This window comes from Meriones unguiculatus, chromosome 1 (genome assembly GCF_030254825.1).
Source record: "Meriones unguiculatus strain TT.TT164.6M chromosome 1, Bangor_MerUng_6.1, whole genome shotgun sequence".
Classification (NCBI taxonomy): domain Eukaryota; kingdom Metazoa; phylum Chordata; class Mammalia; order Rodentia; family Muridae; genus Meriones; species Meriones unguiculatus.
In genome coordinates, this window is record NC_083349.1 from 23,151,582 (window position 1) to 23,165,490 (window position 13,909).

Genomic DNA, 13,909 nt, shown 5'->3' on the forward strand with positions numbered 1-13,909 from the left:
GATGACCAGGAAGGGCTGAGCCCCTTAGAGTTTCACTCTGGCAGAAAATATTTGAAACTGAGCTGCAGAGATGGGGGTGGGAGCTTGGAAGACCCAGTCTTTTTCCTCTCCCCAGCAGGTGAATGGACAACACTGTGGGAAGAGCCGCATGGGCGGCAGGCAGAACTACCTGGGGTTGGGGTAGCATACAGGGATATCTCAGAACCTCCAAGAACGAAGAACACCTGCTCAATGAGAGGATGGTCTTATTTTACAGCTATAGAAATAGAGGCTCCGAGCTGGAGCTGCGGTCACCACCTCTCAGCAGCACCGCCATCCAGTGTGCCCTTGGTTCCAGCCCACGGAGGACAGCAAGCCTACTGCCGATGTTCTCTTTATTTCCACCGTGGTCTCAAGGACAGCCTACCTCCAGGGCCCCAGACCCCAAGCTCAGCAGCAGACAGTTTATAAATAAATAAATTACAAAAGCAGGCAGAAGGAAGGACCCCGGAGAGCCTTCCCAGGGCCAGGCAGCTCAGTGTTCTGTGAGTGACAGCTGCAGGATCCGCTGCAAATCTTCTTCCTCCTGCTGACCCCGTCGCTCCAGTTCCTCCTGTTCCCTGGAAGACAACTCCAGGGCCAGGCGAAGCTGCTCCTCAAAGCTTGGGGGTGCCAGGGATGGAGGTGTCCTCTGAGGAGACTCTTGACCCCTGGACTCTGTGGACAGCTGTAGGCTTTCCTGGAGGGCCCTTCAGGGTGAGGGTTAAAGGAGAGCAGACCAGTGAGAAGGCTTGGAGAGAAGCCAAGAGCATGTAATTTTGAGCACAAGGTGTCAGGGACAGAGACAAGCAGGCCCTCTTCTGGCCCTTCACGCTCCTCATGGTGAGCAGCATTTTGTCATGTGAAGGTACGGAGCCCCTGGATCAGATCTCCCGGGCTTCCCACCTACCCTACCGACAGTCAGCCAAGGACCCACACACAGTTCCCAGGGACTCACTGCTCTAGCTGAAGCTGCTCTTCAAACACTGTGACTTGAGGAGGAGGGTGTATGCCGGGCCTCGTGTTGGTCAGAGCTTCCCACACAGTCACCTGCGATAGCCAGAGCCCAGAACTGTCACCTCAGGCCTGTGGCTAAGGAGGCCATGACCCACCTTCCCTCTGCAGCCCACCTGCTCTGCCTCCGTGCCAGCCTCAAGCAGGCTCTGCTGAATGGCAAACTGCAGCAGGTCGTCATCTTCATCACGAAGGGGCTCATTGCGTTCAGCACCTAGCACGCTGTACCCCTCAGGCACCTCGAACACAGTGGGATCCACCTCACATGGAAAAGGGCTTCCTGGGCGGGGCAGCAGGGAGGTCACAGTCAGCCACAAGGCTGACCTGCCACCCATGTCTCCTGAAGCTACAGCCATACCTGAAGCAGAAATGGCAGAACTGGGCGTGGGGATCCACACTGAGCTCACAGGCTCGTCACAGCCACACAGGTTACTGAAGGTGATACGGGCATTGAGCACGTGGAAGAGGGGAATCTCTGAGAGGAGAGAGCCAGGCTTGAGCTGCTTGTACCCGACAGTAACCCTAAACCTGAGGAGGGAGTCACACCCAAGTCCTGGTTACCCCTTGGTTGCCCTCTCACCAATCTTGACAGGGAAGCCTGGTGGGAGGCGCAGAGTGATAAAATCCCGCAGCTTGGCAAAATGAGCATTGCTGATGGCCATGAGGTCAATGATGGGTGTCACCTGGTCACCCAAGGACAGTGGGTGCTCCTCACTTAGCCACAGTGTTGCCTTGAACCTAGCCAGCCAACCATAGGAAGTGGGTCAGGGACCATGGTGCCTCTACCCTTTCTAGTCACCCGCCTGTGGTGCCCTTCTCCCCATTCAGCTCCTGACTGCCGCCCCGTCTAAAGGCTGAGCAGTCCCAGCCCCTGGCCCGTGTGGTGCTGATGATGGCTTTGTGCCGTTCTTTTGATCTGCATGAGGAGGGGCAGTGGCCACCCTGTTGGCTTCTCTCTGGGCCTTGTCCATAGCCTGGTCTTTGTCCAACACTAGCCAGCACTGTCCACTTGACTGTGCTGGACACACACGCACAAAAGTGCTGTGTCTGAGTGTCGAGCACAGCCCAGGAGTTGGGAACTCTGGGGTTTAAGTCCCGTCTCCAATAATATCTGTGCAGAGGCACAGGAGGCTGCAAGGCGAGGCACGTGGACCCGCTACAAAGCATCTTCACCGTGACCATGCACATCGGGCTGACTTTCTGCTTTTCTGGAGAAGAAAACAGACTCCCAGAAGGGAAGATTATTTCCTTGTGATATAAGCCAGCGAACAGCAGAGCTGTGGGCCCTTCCCACTCTGTCATGCTCTGGTCCCTGGCACACGCTCACTGAGTTGAACAGACAAACAAGCCAGGAATGGTGTAATCCCACTACTTGGATTGTTTTGACTCGGAGCCTAGCCTGAGCTACGTAAAGGGCTCCAAGCCAGGGCTACAAAATGGGACTCTGTATCATGAAGCTAAAACAAGTAAGCAAAAGCAAATACACTGGTGATAGCAACCGAGTATGACCAGCTCCCTGGGCCAGGTGCGTGCTAGGTTCTCAGAGCCTGGCTAAGAGAGACATGGCTCCCACCCTCTGGAGCACAGTCCAGAGAGAAGCCCTACTGGGTGAGCGGACCCCTCACTGTGACACACTCCATGAGTGGCAGGGCTCTGCCGTGCTCACGGTCTCCTGATGGCACCCCCGCCTGCCCCCAGACCTCACCTCTGTACTTTGCTGGACATCTCCACGGGGCGCCCAATGTTTCTCGACTCCAAGCTGAAGCTGGGGTCAAAGTACTCCTCGGCAGAAATGGCTGTGGGGTTGGTGGGGCTGGCTGCTTGCTGCACCGGAGCCTGAGCAGACCCCAGGGCAGGATTTAGCCCTCAGTATGACCAGAGAGCGCCCCACCCAGCCAGGCTTGTCCCGGGAAGCCAAGCTCACCCCGCTGTGGGAGGCGTGCTGCTGCGCCATCCCCAGGAAGGACTGGAAAGGAGTCTTCCCCGCTGAGAAGAAGGAGGAACCGTGAGGGACCTCTGGGTCACTTCCCAGCCTGTGTTCAGAAGCTTTCTGCCTGCGAGCCTCCCGCTGGGTGGGAGAGGGTTCGGCAGGATGAGGGAGTCCTCCCACCCTGCCTGGGCCTGCTGAGCCCTGGCACCAGACCACAGGATGACTGGGCGGCAGGCAGTCGGCAGTCGCACCTGGGTTTACCTTTGTTCCTTAACTTGTCCTGATCAGAGAGGTGCTCTGTCCTTGTGCGTGTCACCAGCTCCACGTTGGTGGCACTGTACACCTGGGGATCAGGGCGAGACATGGGGAACTTGGGGTTCAGAGCCTGTCTCATCAGCCCAGGATCCCAGTCCTCCTGTTCCCAGAGACACACAAACTCTTCCCACAGCAGAGCAGGTGGCAGGGTCCGAACCCCAGGCGTCACCAATGGGGACATGTAGTTAGAGAGCCAAGAAAAACAAAACAGACAACCACCCATTAGTTCATCTCAGAGCCTAGGGAGGGAGGGGTCAGCGGGACTCTGGGCCGTAGAAATTCCCTTTGGTTGGTCAGGCTTCTGGAGTGAAAACTATCCCATCTCTCCCTCCACAGTGCGAAGGGGTGAAGGAGCTTGGCCGTTGGGGCTCACAAGGCTATCCCTAAGTCCACTAGCCCGGCAGCCCCTCCTACCTTGGCCTCGTAGCCACTGACGGTCTCTATTTTCTCAGACCGCCATCCCCAGATGCCACATTTGTTCCTGCAAAAGGACCGGATCCGTGAGGGCCCGTACCCCCATTACACAGCAAAAGTCCCTTCACCTAGCTGGCTACCCAACTGCCAGGGTCCCTTCCCACGGTGGCACATGTAGGAGTCTGGACTAGGAATAGAGAGCTAGAACATTTGCACAAGGGCCAAGGACCAAAAGGCAACTTGTTTTGTTTTGTTTTCTGAGACAGGGTTTCCCTGTATAGCTCAGGGACTGGCCTGCCTCTGCCTCCCTAGTGCTGAGATTAAAGGCATGCAAAGCATGCCTGGCTCTTAATTCTTTATTTATTTTCTTAGGTATAATAATGGTGTTGGGCTTCAGCTAAAAACTGTGCATGAATGTAAAACATTGATTATTGAGAGGATGTCTGGGATGATTCTGTTCTTGTGTATCTCTCATTGTGGTTTGAGACAGGGTCTCTCTTGCATAGCCCTAGCTGTTTTGGAACTAGCTATGTAGAATAGGCTGGCCTTGAACTCAGAGATCCTCTGCCTCTGGCTCCCAAGTGTGCACACATACACACACAAATATAAGAAATAAATCTAAATAAGGTATCTATAACAAGTCTGGAGATTTTTTTTTTCTCTCTTCATCATCATCTACCCTGAGAGAAAAGTACAGGACTGATGGCTTGCCGTAAGATTCTACCAATCATTAAAAGAATTAGTATCAGGTATTTACCAGCTTTTCTACAAAATGAATGATGCTATCAAATTTTGCCTCATATCAAAACAGATAAAGACATGAAAAGTAAACTGCAAATTCTGGATGCGCCTCAGCAGCAGAGTGCTTGTGTGCTGTGCATGAAAGCCCTGGGTTTTACCATCAGTGCAGAAAAAGACAGATGTACTGTGAATTTTGTAATTTTGATTTCTTTACAAAAACACAGAAAAAAATTAGAAATAAAACAACAACAACAAAAACACAAATGGGCTGGAAAGATGGCTCAGATGTTAATAACACTGGCTGTTCTTACAAAGGTCCTGAGGTCAATTCCTAGCATCCACATGGTGGCTCACAAACATCTATAGTGAGAGCTGGTGCCCTCTTCTGGTGTGCAGGCAGAACACTGTATAAATAATAAGTAAATAAATCTTGAACAAAAACAACAACCAGAAATTATAAGAATATGTTTTCATTTTAATTCCAGGTGTGGGAATATGGAGCCGCTTCACAGAAGCTGACTATTTGCTTCATGCTCTAGCAGAGGCATGGTTTTGCAGACAGTTTCTATGATTGTGTGATGTTTGGAATTCTGGGGACTTTTCAGAGAGTATATAAACACTAGGGCCCTGAGAGTAGGGGTGGGTTGTTGGATGTTTGTGGTTTGTTAAAAAGAAAGAAAGAAAGAAAGAAAGAAAGAAAGAAAGAAAGAAAGAAAGAGAGAGAAAGAGAGAAAGAGAGAGAAAGAGAGAAAGAAAGAGAGAGAAAGAGAGAGAAAGAAAGAGAGAGAAAGAGAAAGAAAAAGAGAGAGAAAGAGAGAGAGAAAAAGAGAAAGAGAGAGAGAAAGAAAGAAAGGAGAGAAAGAAAGAAAGAGAGAGAGAAAGAGAGAGAAAGAGAGAAAGAAAGAAAGAGAGAGAGAAAGAGAGAGAGAAAGAGAGAGAAAGAAAGAAAGAAAGAAAGAAAGAGAGAGAGAAAGAGAGAGAGAGAAAGAAAGAAAGAAAGAAAGAGAGAAAGAGAGAGAGAGAAAGAAAGAAAGAAAGAAAGAAAGAAAGAAAGAAAGAAAGAAAGAAAGAAAGAAAATTTAGGTATTCTAATTGTGAAGAACAAACTTGCCCCAAGGAGCTTGATGTCCCTAATCAGGCAAAAGTAGTCTAAACAATAATGTCACCCCCTTTCCTCTCTGCTTTTCTCTCTCTCATATCTAGTGTTAGGGGGCTGCAAGGGAAGAGGAAAAAGGGTAGAGAAGGGTGGAAGAAAAAGGAACCTATAAAGGTGTAAAGATCTGGTTATGGAGAGGAAGAAAAAGAAGAGAGGAAAGCAGGCTGGCCATAGACCAAGATTTCTTTTAAATATATAGACAGAATCCTCTGCAAATTATTAGCCAACAGAATCTAGTAACAGAGAGAAAGAACTCTATACCACAGTCAAGTAACACTATCCCAGGAATGCAAGGTTGGTTCAATACCAAAAGAATCAACTGATGTAGTAAGTCATATGAACAGAAATCTTTAGCTGTGTGCTGGTTTGAATACGAATGACCACCAGAGGCTCATACGTATATGAATGCTTAGTCATCAGGGAGTGGCACTATTGAGAAGGATTAAGAGGTGTGGCCTTGTTGGAGGAAGTGTGTCACTGGGGTGGGCTTTAAGGTTTCAAAAGCCCACACCAGGACCAATCTCTCTGCTTGCAAATCAGGATGTCACTCTCTGCTACTACTCCAGCGCCAGGCTGTGGCCATGCTCCCTGCCATGATGATAATGGACTAAACCTCTAAAACTGTAGCCAGCCCCTAATTAAATGCTTCCTTTTTTAGGGGCTGCAGTAGTCACAGTGTCTCTTCATAGTGATAGGACACTAAGACAAGGTAGCAACGGGGATCAAATCCAGGGTCTTCCACGTGCTAAGTACACATTTATTACTGAACTATAACTCTCACCCCCAAAAGATTACTTAAAAAAAAAAAAAAAAAAAAAAAAAAAACAAACACATGGTCATATCAATGAGACACTGAACAAATCCAACACTTTTTCATTAAAAAAAAAAAAGCCTCAACAAATTAGAAATTGAAGCAAACTTCTTTGTTTGATAAAGAGTATCCCTGAAACCTCATAATTAGTATTAGGTAATGAGACAGCAAGGCTCCTGCCTCTTCTAATTAACATTGTACTGGAAGTCCTAGCTGGAAAACCTAGGCAAGCAAAACAAATAAAGATTCTATATTGAAAAGGAACAAGAAAAACTATATTTATAGATATGATTTTATATAGTAAAAATATTGGGGCTAGAGAGACAGCTCAGTGGTTAGAGCACTTCTAACTCTATTACAGGGCAAGAATTTGGACCCTGGTACCATTATAAAGCCTCCTATCCCAGCTCCCAAAGCTCTGACGCCTCCTTGTGGCCTCCTCAGGCAGTGCACACATATGGTGCACACACATATAGGCAAGCAGTCATACAAACAAAATCTTTTTTAAAAATAGGAAGTTTGCTAAGTATCTAGTTGAGTACAGCATTGTTCCAGTATATGTGACCAATATGGAATTGTATTTTTATATTTATAATGAACAAATGGCAAATTTTAAGAATGAGAGGTTGGAGAGATGGCTCAGTGGTTAAGAGCACATGTTTCTCTTTTAGAGGACCGGCTTCCATTCCCAGCACACACATGGTAGTTTACAACCATCCTTAATTCTAGTTCCAGGGGCTCCAACTCCCTCTCCCTACCGCCATGGGTACTAGACACACATGTGATTCACACACATACATGCAAGCAAAATGCTCTCACATAAAATAAAACACATAAACCTAAATTTTTTCAAAAATTAAAGAAATAGCCAGGTGGTGGTGGCAAACACCTTTAGTCCTAGCACTTGGGAGGCAGAGGCAGGCGGATCTCTGTGAGTTCGAGGCCAGCCTGGTCTACAGGGTGAGTGCCAGGACAGCCACGGCTACATAGCAAGACCCTGTATCAAACAAACAAACAGAAGCAGAGCTGACAAAGTGGCTCACTGGGTAAAAACACCTGCTGCCACCAAACCCGATCACCAGGTGGTGGAAGGAGAGCACCAACAAATCCCAACCGTTGTCCTCTGGCTTCCATATATGACATGGAATGCATGTCACTACACACACTTAGACACACAAACACAAAATAGATAAATGTTAAAAAAGTACAAAAAAAATACTACAAAGCAAGAGTATTAAGACAGTAAAGGAAGCCAGGTGTGGCGAGGTGGCGCCAGGTGTGGCATGGCACACACTTTCAATCCCAGCACCCAGGAGGCAGAGACAGGCAGATCTCTGAGTCTGAGGCCACAGAGTGAGTTCTACAGAGTGAGTTCCAAGACAGCCAGGGCTACACAGAGAAACTCTGTCTTGACAAACCAAAAATAAGAAGAAAAAAAAAAAAAAGGAAAGAAAAGAAAAAGAATTCAATAAGAAAAAGAGAACCTGACTCAGACATAGTCGCTAAAGAGTTGGAATAGTCATTTGTCAAAAAAATAAAAATGAATAAAATGACCCAATTTGCACATAAAAACATGCTCAGCATCCTTAGTCATCAGAGAAATGCCAATCAAAACCACTATGAGGTGCCACATCCCAACCATAAGCCCAGCTGGACTGCAAAAATCAAAGGACAACCAATAAGGAGCACTAGTGAGAATGTGGAGAAACTGGGCCCATCATACCTGCCGCTACCAGTGTAAACCGGTTCACGTCCTTTGGTAAACAGTGTGGCATTTCATCAAACAAAAAATACTGGGTTGTTACATAACCCAGCAGTTCCTCTCAAAGGCTAGAGAAATGAAATCCAGGAGAAATGAAAACACACGTCCACACAAAACTTATATAAAAGTATATAGTATGATTATTCCTAATAGGCAAACAGCAGAAAAAACCCAAAAGTATAATTGATGTAATTATGTAAATTAAGAAATAGAGAGCTGGGTGAGGTAGTGCACGCCTGTGATCCCAGCATTCAGGGAGGCAGAGGCAGGTGGATCTCTGAGTTCGAATCCAGCCTGGTCTACAAGGCCAGTCTAGGACAGCCAGGGATCATTACAGAGAGAAACACTGTCTCAAAACAAAACACCAAAAAAAGAAATAACGAGAAAAAGAAAGAAAGAAAGAAAGAAAGAAAGAAAGAAGGAAGGAAGGAAGGAAGGAAGGAAGGAAGGAAGGAAGGAAGAAGGAAAGACAGAGGGCCTGGAGAGGTGGCTCAGCAGTTAAGAGCAGTGGTTAAATGTTCTTCCAGTAGGTCCTGAGTTCAATTCAAAGCAACCACATGGTGGCTTACATCCATCTATCATATGATCTGATACCCTCTTCTGGCGCCCTCTTCTGATGTGAAAGCATACATGCAGATATTATATACATAATAAGTGAATAATTTTTAAAAAGTAATTATGGTATATTTGTTCTTTTTTTTTTTTTAATACAGTACTTTGCCTGTATGTGAGCCAGCAGGCCAGAAGAGGGCACCAGATGTCATTATAGATGGTTGTGAGCCACCATGTGGTTGCTGGGAATTGAACTCAGGACCTCTGAAGAGCAGACAGTGCTCTCAACCTCTGAGCCATCTCTGCAGCCAGGTATGTTTGTTCTTACAACGCATTCAGCCTTAAAAACACATGAAGATTTACAAGCTATAGCTACAATTTGGGTGAACCTTAAGAACACCATAAAGTAAAAGAAACACACAAAAAGCAGCGTATTTCAAAGTCCACTCATGTGCAAATTCCAAACAGGGAGATCTGTGCAACAGAGACTGGATCAGTGGGTTCTTAAGTGCCGCACGGATGACTGCAGCCAGAGGCTTACTGCTTGAGACAAGAAAGTGTTCAAGAAGTGTGGTGATGGCAAATATTTGTTAATAAAAGCCACAGTAACCCCTGCTCCCCGATCTAAGCAGCCCCTAGTGAGACGGGATCAGCCTCCCATAGGTGTCAGGAACCCTCAGGGTAGTTCTGCTCTTAGTAGTGGTGGTTTACACTGACCATGATGCCATACACCTGTAATCCCAACATGCATGATTGGAGGCAAGAGAGTCTCTGGTTCAAGACCAGCCTGGGCTACACAGTACGACCCTAACTTTTAACAAAGGTGGGTTTTTCTATCTCTTCTCCATCTCCACCCATGGTGGACCGGGCCCCAACTGACCTCTCAAAGGCCACATTGCGAGTGTCCAGGTGGGTGGAGACGATAGGAGAGGTGAGACGGCTGGCCACGTGCTCCTCGCTGGGCCGCATGGCAGCCAGCAGCGCTTCTGGTTCGTGCAGAGCTGGGCCTAGTGTTTCTGTGTGCACCACCTGCCGGTCATGGTCCACCTCCATCACCAAGGCTCCCGCCTCTGTCAGCCGCCGGGGTGTCACAGGAGGGCGACATATCAGTGGCGGGCCCTACCGGTACGCCATCCTCAGCCAATCGCTGCTAAGTAGATACATCCCCGGCCCCCAGATACCCCTCCACCCTCAGCTTTCAGAAGGTACCCAAATAGAAGGCTATCACCTTCACGAGTCACTGGAGAGTCTGACGGTGCCAGCACACTTTTCCCTGCAGCAAGGACCCCAGCGCTCACCCTGACCCCTGAAGATGAAGCTCCTCCGGCCACGCTGCCAGGTCATGTGCTCAAAGCCCAAGAGACTAGTGTCCACCCGCAGGCTCTCACCCTGCTTCCACACTCGGTATACATCGCTCGGGCACATCTTGGACACTAGGGGTACTGCAAGGAGTCTCAAAGTCAATGGGGGTCTTCCCCAAGTGGCCCACTCCAAGTCTCTGGCAGCTGATTGGTCCCCACTCACCCCAGCTGGTAAACTCCCATTTCATTTCCACGTAGAAATCAGGGGCCTGAGAAAGATCAGAGCTGCCTGTTAGGGCCTGTGGCCTGGTGTCACAGTTTAGTAGGCCTTGGGGCTAACAGTTCACCACTATTCTTTGGGTTCCCACAAATTTGTGTTTCAGTGCTGTGGCCTAGCTAGACTCCCACTCCAAACAAACCATGCCAAGGAAAGAGCCCAAGCAGAACCTAAATTGGTCTTCACATAAAGAAACTATGAGCACTGGGGGCCTGGTGCCAGTCTCAACATGGCCCACAACCCACTGGGGGCCTCTTCAAGGCCTCTGTCTTTTCTGTGTCTCTGAGTCCTGATCTCTAATGGGGACAATGACTTCTGGACTTTCCCTGATATGAGGAAGCACAACTGTGCCTCTGTCCTTCGCGTGCTTAGGATGGAGTACACAGAAGTAGGCACTGCAGGGTCCAGGCCATCTCTACTCAGTGACCCTTCTGGAAGTTTACATTCTCTAGGAGGCTCAAGGCCTACCATTCTGCCCAAGAGATTCCTGATATCAGGGACCCTCAGTGCTGGTCAATGTCTTCCTTCCAGAGACCCCAATCTCATCTGCTTGGGCACGGGATCCTCTATGTCTTACTTGAACCTTGGCAGAGATGGTGGGAAAGACACAGATGGTGGGAAAGCACGCTGCACAGCCTAGGTATCCTTCCAAAGCCAGGCCCAACCAGGGTGGCCCCTGTTATGACACCCCACTTCTGTCCTATGCCCTACCATACCTGACGGAGTTTGTTGAGCAGTTCTGGAATGCCGGCCAACCTCTGTGTGGCTCTCTGGAAGTCCCGATACTGGAGCACCAACTGCACCATCTCAGGGTCCCCAGTGCTGACTGCCTCCTGCAGAACTGGAGGCCAAGGACTGCTGGGGAAGCCCTCCCAGGGGCCCCACGCCTGCCTAACTCACTCCCACCCACCAACCTGGATGCTAGTCTCAAGGGAAGACCCTCTGCCCTGTGTAGTACCTGCCCAGCCCTGGTGGCTCTCCCTGCCCACGTTGGCATTATGTCGAAGGAGGACTCTCACAGACTCCAGGTTCCCCAAGGACACAGCCAGCTCCAGGGGGGTCCGCCCTCGGGGATCCTCCTGTTCAATGTCGTGCTGAGGGAGATGGGACACTCAACACAAGGCAAGAGAGAGCCAAAGCAAGGAGGTCACTGGATTGAAAAGGGCTGGAGTTACGATAGGAAATGAGAGTAACCAGGTCAGTGAGAAGAAAGAGGGTGACCTGTGTGGACTGGGGGATGTCAGAGTAAAGGGGACAGTGAGAGCCAGTGGGAAGGGACTGCTACCCATTGAGTTGGGGGCCTGGTGGCAGAGTCTAGTGAGGCAGGTTCAGGTGAAGAATGTCAAGAGTTTGGACTGCCTGAGGACTGAGAGCATGGTTTTCGTCCTCAGTCTAGCTCAGAGGTGATGAGAGTGAATCCAGGGCTCAATGCAATACGAGGTGGGCAGAGAGCAGAGGCAGAGAGCAAGGCCCAACGCAGGAAGATGCAGCTAAATAGAGGCTCAAGCTCGAGGGCAGGTGACCTGGGCTTCAGACAGGGCTGGACCTAAGGAGTCAGAATGCGGCTGCGGAGCACAGTAGGGGCAGGTGGGCTGCAGGGTGGATTCCACACCTCTGGCAGGGGGAACCAACCGGATCCCCTGCGGGGCCTCACCTGGCGGCTGTGCAGTGCGGCCTCCAGTTCGCGGTGCCGGTTCGCCCAGACTAGCCGGTGCAGCGGGAAGGTGGGGCCCAGGCCGGCCATGCTGGGCCTCAGCGCCGCATCCCGAGTGAACCGCCCAGCCCTTCTAGGCCTACGCCGGGCACGACCCCCGCGCCTCCGCCGCGAGCCGCACCTCAGCTGCACCAGCTGCAGCCCCGCGGACCCTTAGCAGGGAGCCGCGGCAGCGAGAGCGAGGGCGGCAGGGAGGGCGGGGCGGGGGCCCTAGGGGCGGGGCTACACAGGGCTAGGGCGGGGCGTCGAGCTCCGCGCCCCCTCACCTCCCGCAGCCATGGCAACCACTGCAGGCCTGCGCGCTGGGGCGGGCTGAGTGTGTGTGGGGTGCTGTCCAGTCTCCAGAGCAACCACACGCGCCCCGGGAACAGCCAGAACCTCGTTTCCTAGCCGCAAGGGTCGGTAGGGGGCGTTACGGAGGGCGGGGCCTAGCTGCAGCTCCACCCGTGCCCGCAGGGGGCGCCCCAGGTCCTAGGCAGACCCCTTTTCTGCGGTCTGAAAGGGGAGGAAAGGGCCGCGAAGGGAGCTAGGAGGCTCGGTAGCGCGGGGGCTGGACCCTGGCACATACGTATTCAATGGGCCCTGGTCTGTTGCTCTTGCAGACCCTCGCCCACAACGTGGCTTTCTACCCAGCCCACTCCTAGGTTCCGCCGGCACCGACTGGCCTTTTGTATGCGGGTGAGGTGGGAAATCTTGCCCTCCCAGGCAAGGCGCTTAGCTTCCAGAGATGGGCATCCACCAGCAGCCCCTAACGCTGACCAGTCAAAGCTTTCCCAAGTATCATCTGCCTGGCCCTGATGCCTGGAAGATATCACACCATGAGTGGGGAACCCTCCAGAGCACTGGAATGAATCAGCCAACAGGAACTGGGGTTGGGAACACCCAGGCAATAACCAGAGCTTTCCTGGTGGGAGACTGGCCACCACATGGGTCCCTTTTGCAGAGGCTGCATTTTGCTGCCAACAGGGAAGGAAGAGTTTCGAAATCAGGCCAGCACTTCCACACACACAGGATCTAGGGTTCAGGCAGTCAGCTTAGTTCCAGCCCCTGGTTCTCTTTAGCCCTATCATGGGGGTCTCTGATCCTGGTCTTGCTGGGTGCTGAGGTAGTAAACCAGACTTTCCACACCTGAGCCACTGTCCTATTTTTAAAATTTACACTTGATTAACTATCCATTCATTCTTGTGTGTGGGTGCCTATGAGTGTGGAAGTCAAAAAACAACTTTTAAGAATTGGTTCTCTAATTAATAAAAAATAAAAAAAAAGGAAGAAGTAAATAAATGGTCAGTGTACTCAAAACTGCTGAAATGCATATGGAGATGGGGCAAAACTGGTCAGTGTTACAGGGCAGTGACCAATCGCCACTGGGCAGGACATGGTACATTCATATTCTTATGGGTCAAGAATCATTTTTGTCAGGTTTGGCAGCAAATGCCTTTATCGGATCTTGGTGGCCCTGTCTCCCTATCTGTAAGAGTTAGTGTGATGGAGGAAGGCCATCGAACTCGAGGCTCTTTCCTGCCCTTGGATGTCCTCATCTCTGCAGCCTGATCGCCACGTTTACCCCCTTTCACCCTGAGAATAGGTGGTTTATAGCTGTCTGGGACCCAGGCTACCTACCTTGAGTGGTGTGGCCAGGTCATCTGTGATGTCTGGACTTTGAAAGGAGCTCAAAGGCTTCTGAAGGTCCAGAGCTCTACAGATGGGCTCTGTTGGCTGCTGCTTTCCTCAGAGATGTCCCCATATCCTCTCTACCCTGAACCTGGAAGCCTGAGCATTTCTCCATCAGCCCCTACTTCTCTGACAGTGACCCTCTTGTCCATGCGGGCCTCTCCTGGCTGGCAGCTTGCCTGCTCCCATTCGCCCTGATGCCACCTCTAGAACACCTCTGGTCTTAGGTATTC

The 13,909-nt window shown here is 50.4% G+C and overlaps 1 protein-coding gene across 3 annotated transcripts; it reads right to left on the reverse strand.

The window, feature by feature from the left end:
• Positions 1–228: 228 nt before the first annotated feature.
• Positions 229–12,328, reverse strand: Ankrd13d (ankyrin repeat domain 13D). Of its 3 annotated transcripts, XM_021656197.2 has the most exons (15): positions 11,946–12,294; positions 11,250–11,385; positions 11,008–11,132; positions 10,238–10,283; positions 10,012–10,155; positions 9,594–9,783; positions 3,692–3,758; positions 3,224–3,305; positions 2,957–3,018; positions 2,738–2,868; positions 1,613–1,770; positions 1,391–1,507; positions 1,149–1,312; positions 977–1,068; positions 229–728 (listed from the first exon to the last, which is right to left on the reverse strand). In XM_021656197.2, the coding sequence occupies exons 1-15, from the start codon at positions 12,033–12,035 to the stop codon at positions 515–517; spliced, it is 1,818 nt and encodes a 605-aa protein (XP_021511872.1). In that variant the 5' UTR covers positions 12,036–12,294; the 3' UTR covers positions 229–514. The 3 variants fall into 3 exon arrangements, with proteins under 3 accessions (XP_021511872.1, XP_021511873.1, XP_021511871.1); XM_021656198.2 differs by having other exon boundaries at positions 1,149–1,507; positions 10,102–10,155; positions 11,946–12,328; XM_021656196.2 differs by having other exon boundaries at positions 1,149–1,507; positions 11,946–12,316.
• Between the last annotated feature and the right edge of the window lie 1,581 nt (positions 12,329–13,909).

Bases quoted from the DNA above. Each gene is read 5' to 3' on its own strand.
- Ankrd13d (XM_021656196.2), bottom strand. From the start codon at position 12,035: ATGGCCGGCCTGGGCCCCACCTTCCCGCTGCACCGGCTAGTCTGGGCG. The intron at 1,508-1,612 runs GTGAGAGGGCAA...CTCTCCTCTCAG, and splicing joins AGGCTTCCCTGTCAAGATTG to AGATTCCCCTCTTCCACGTG. The intron at 1,069-1,148 runs GTGGGCTGCAGA...TGGCTATCGCAG, and splicing joins CTGGCACGGAGGCAGAGCAG to GTGACTGTGTGGGAAGCTCT.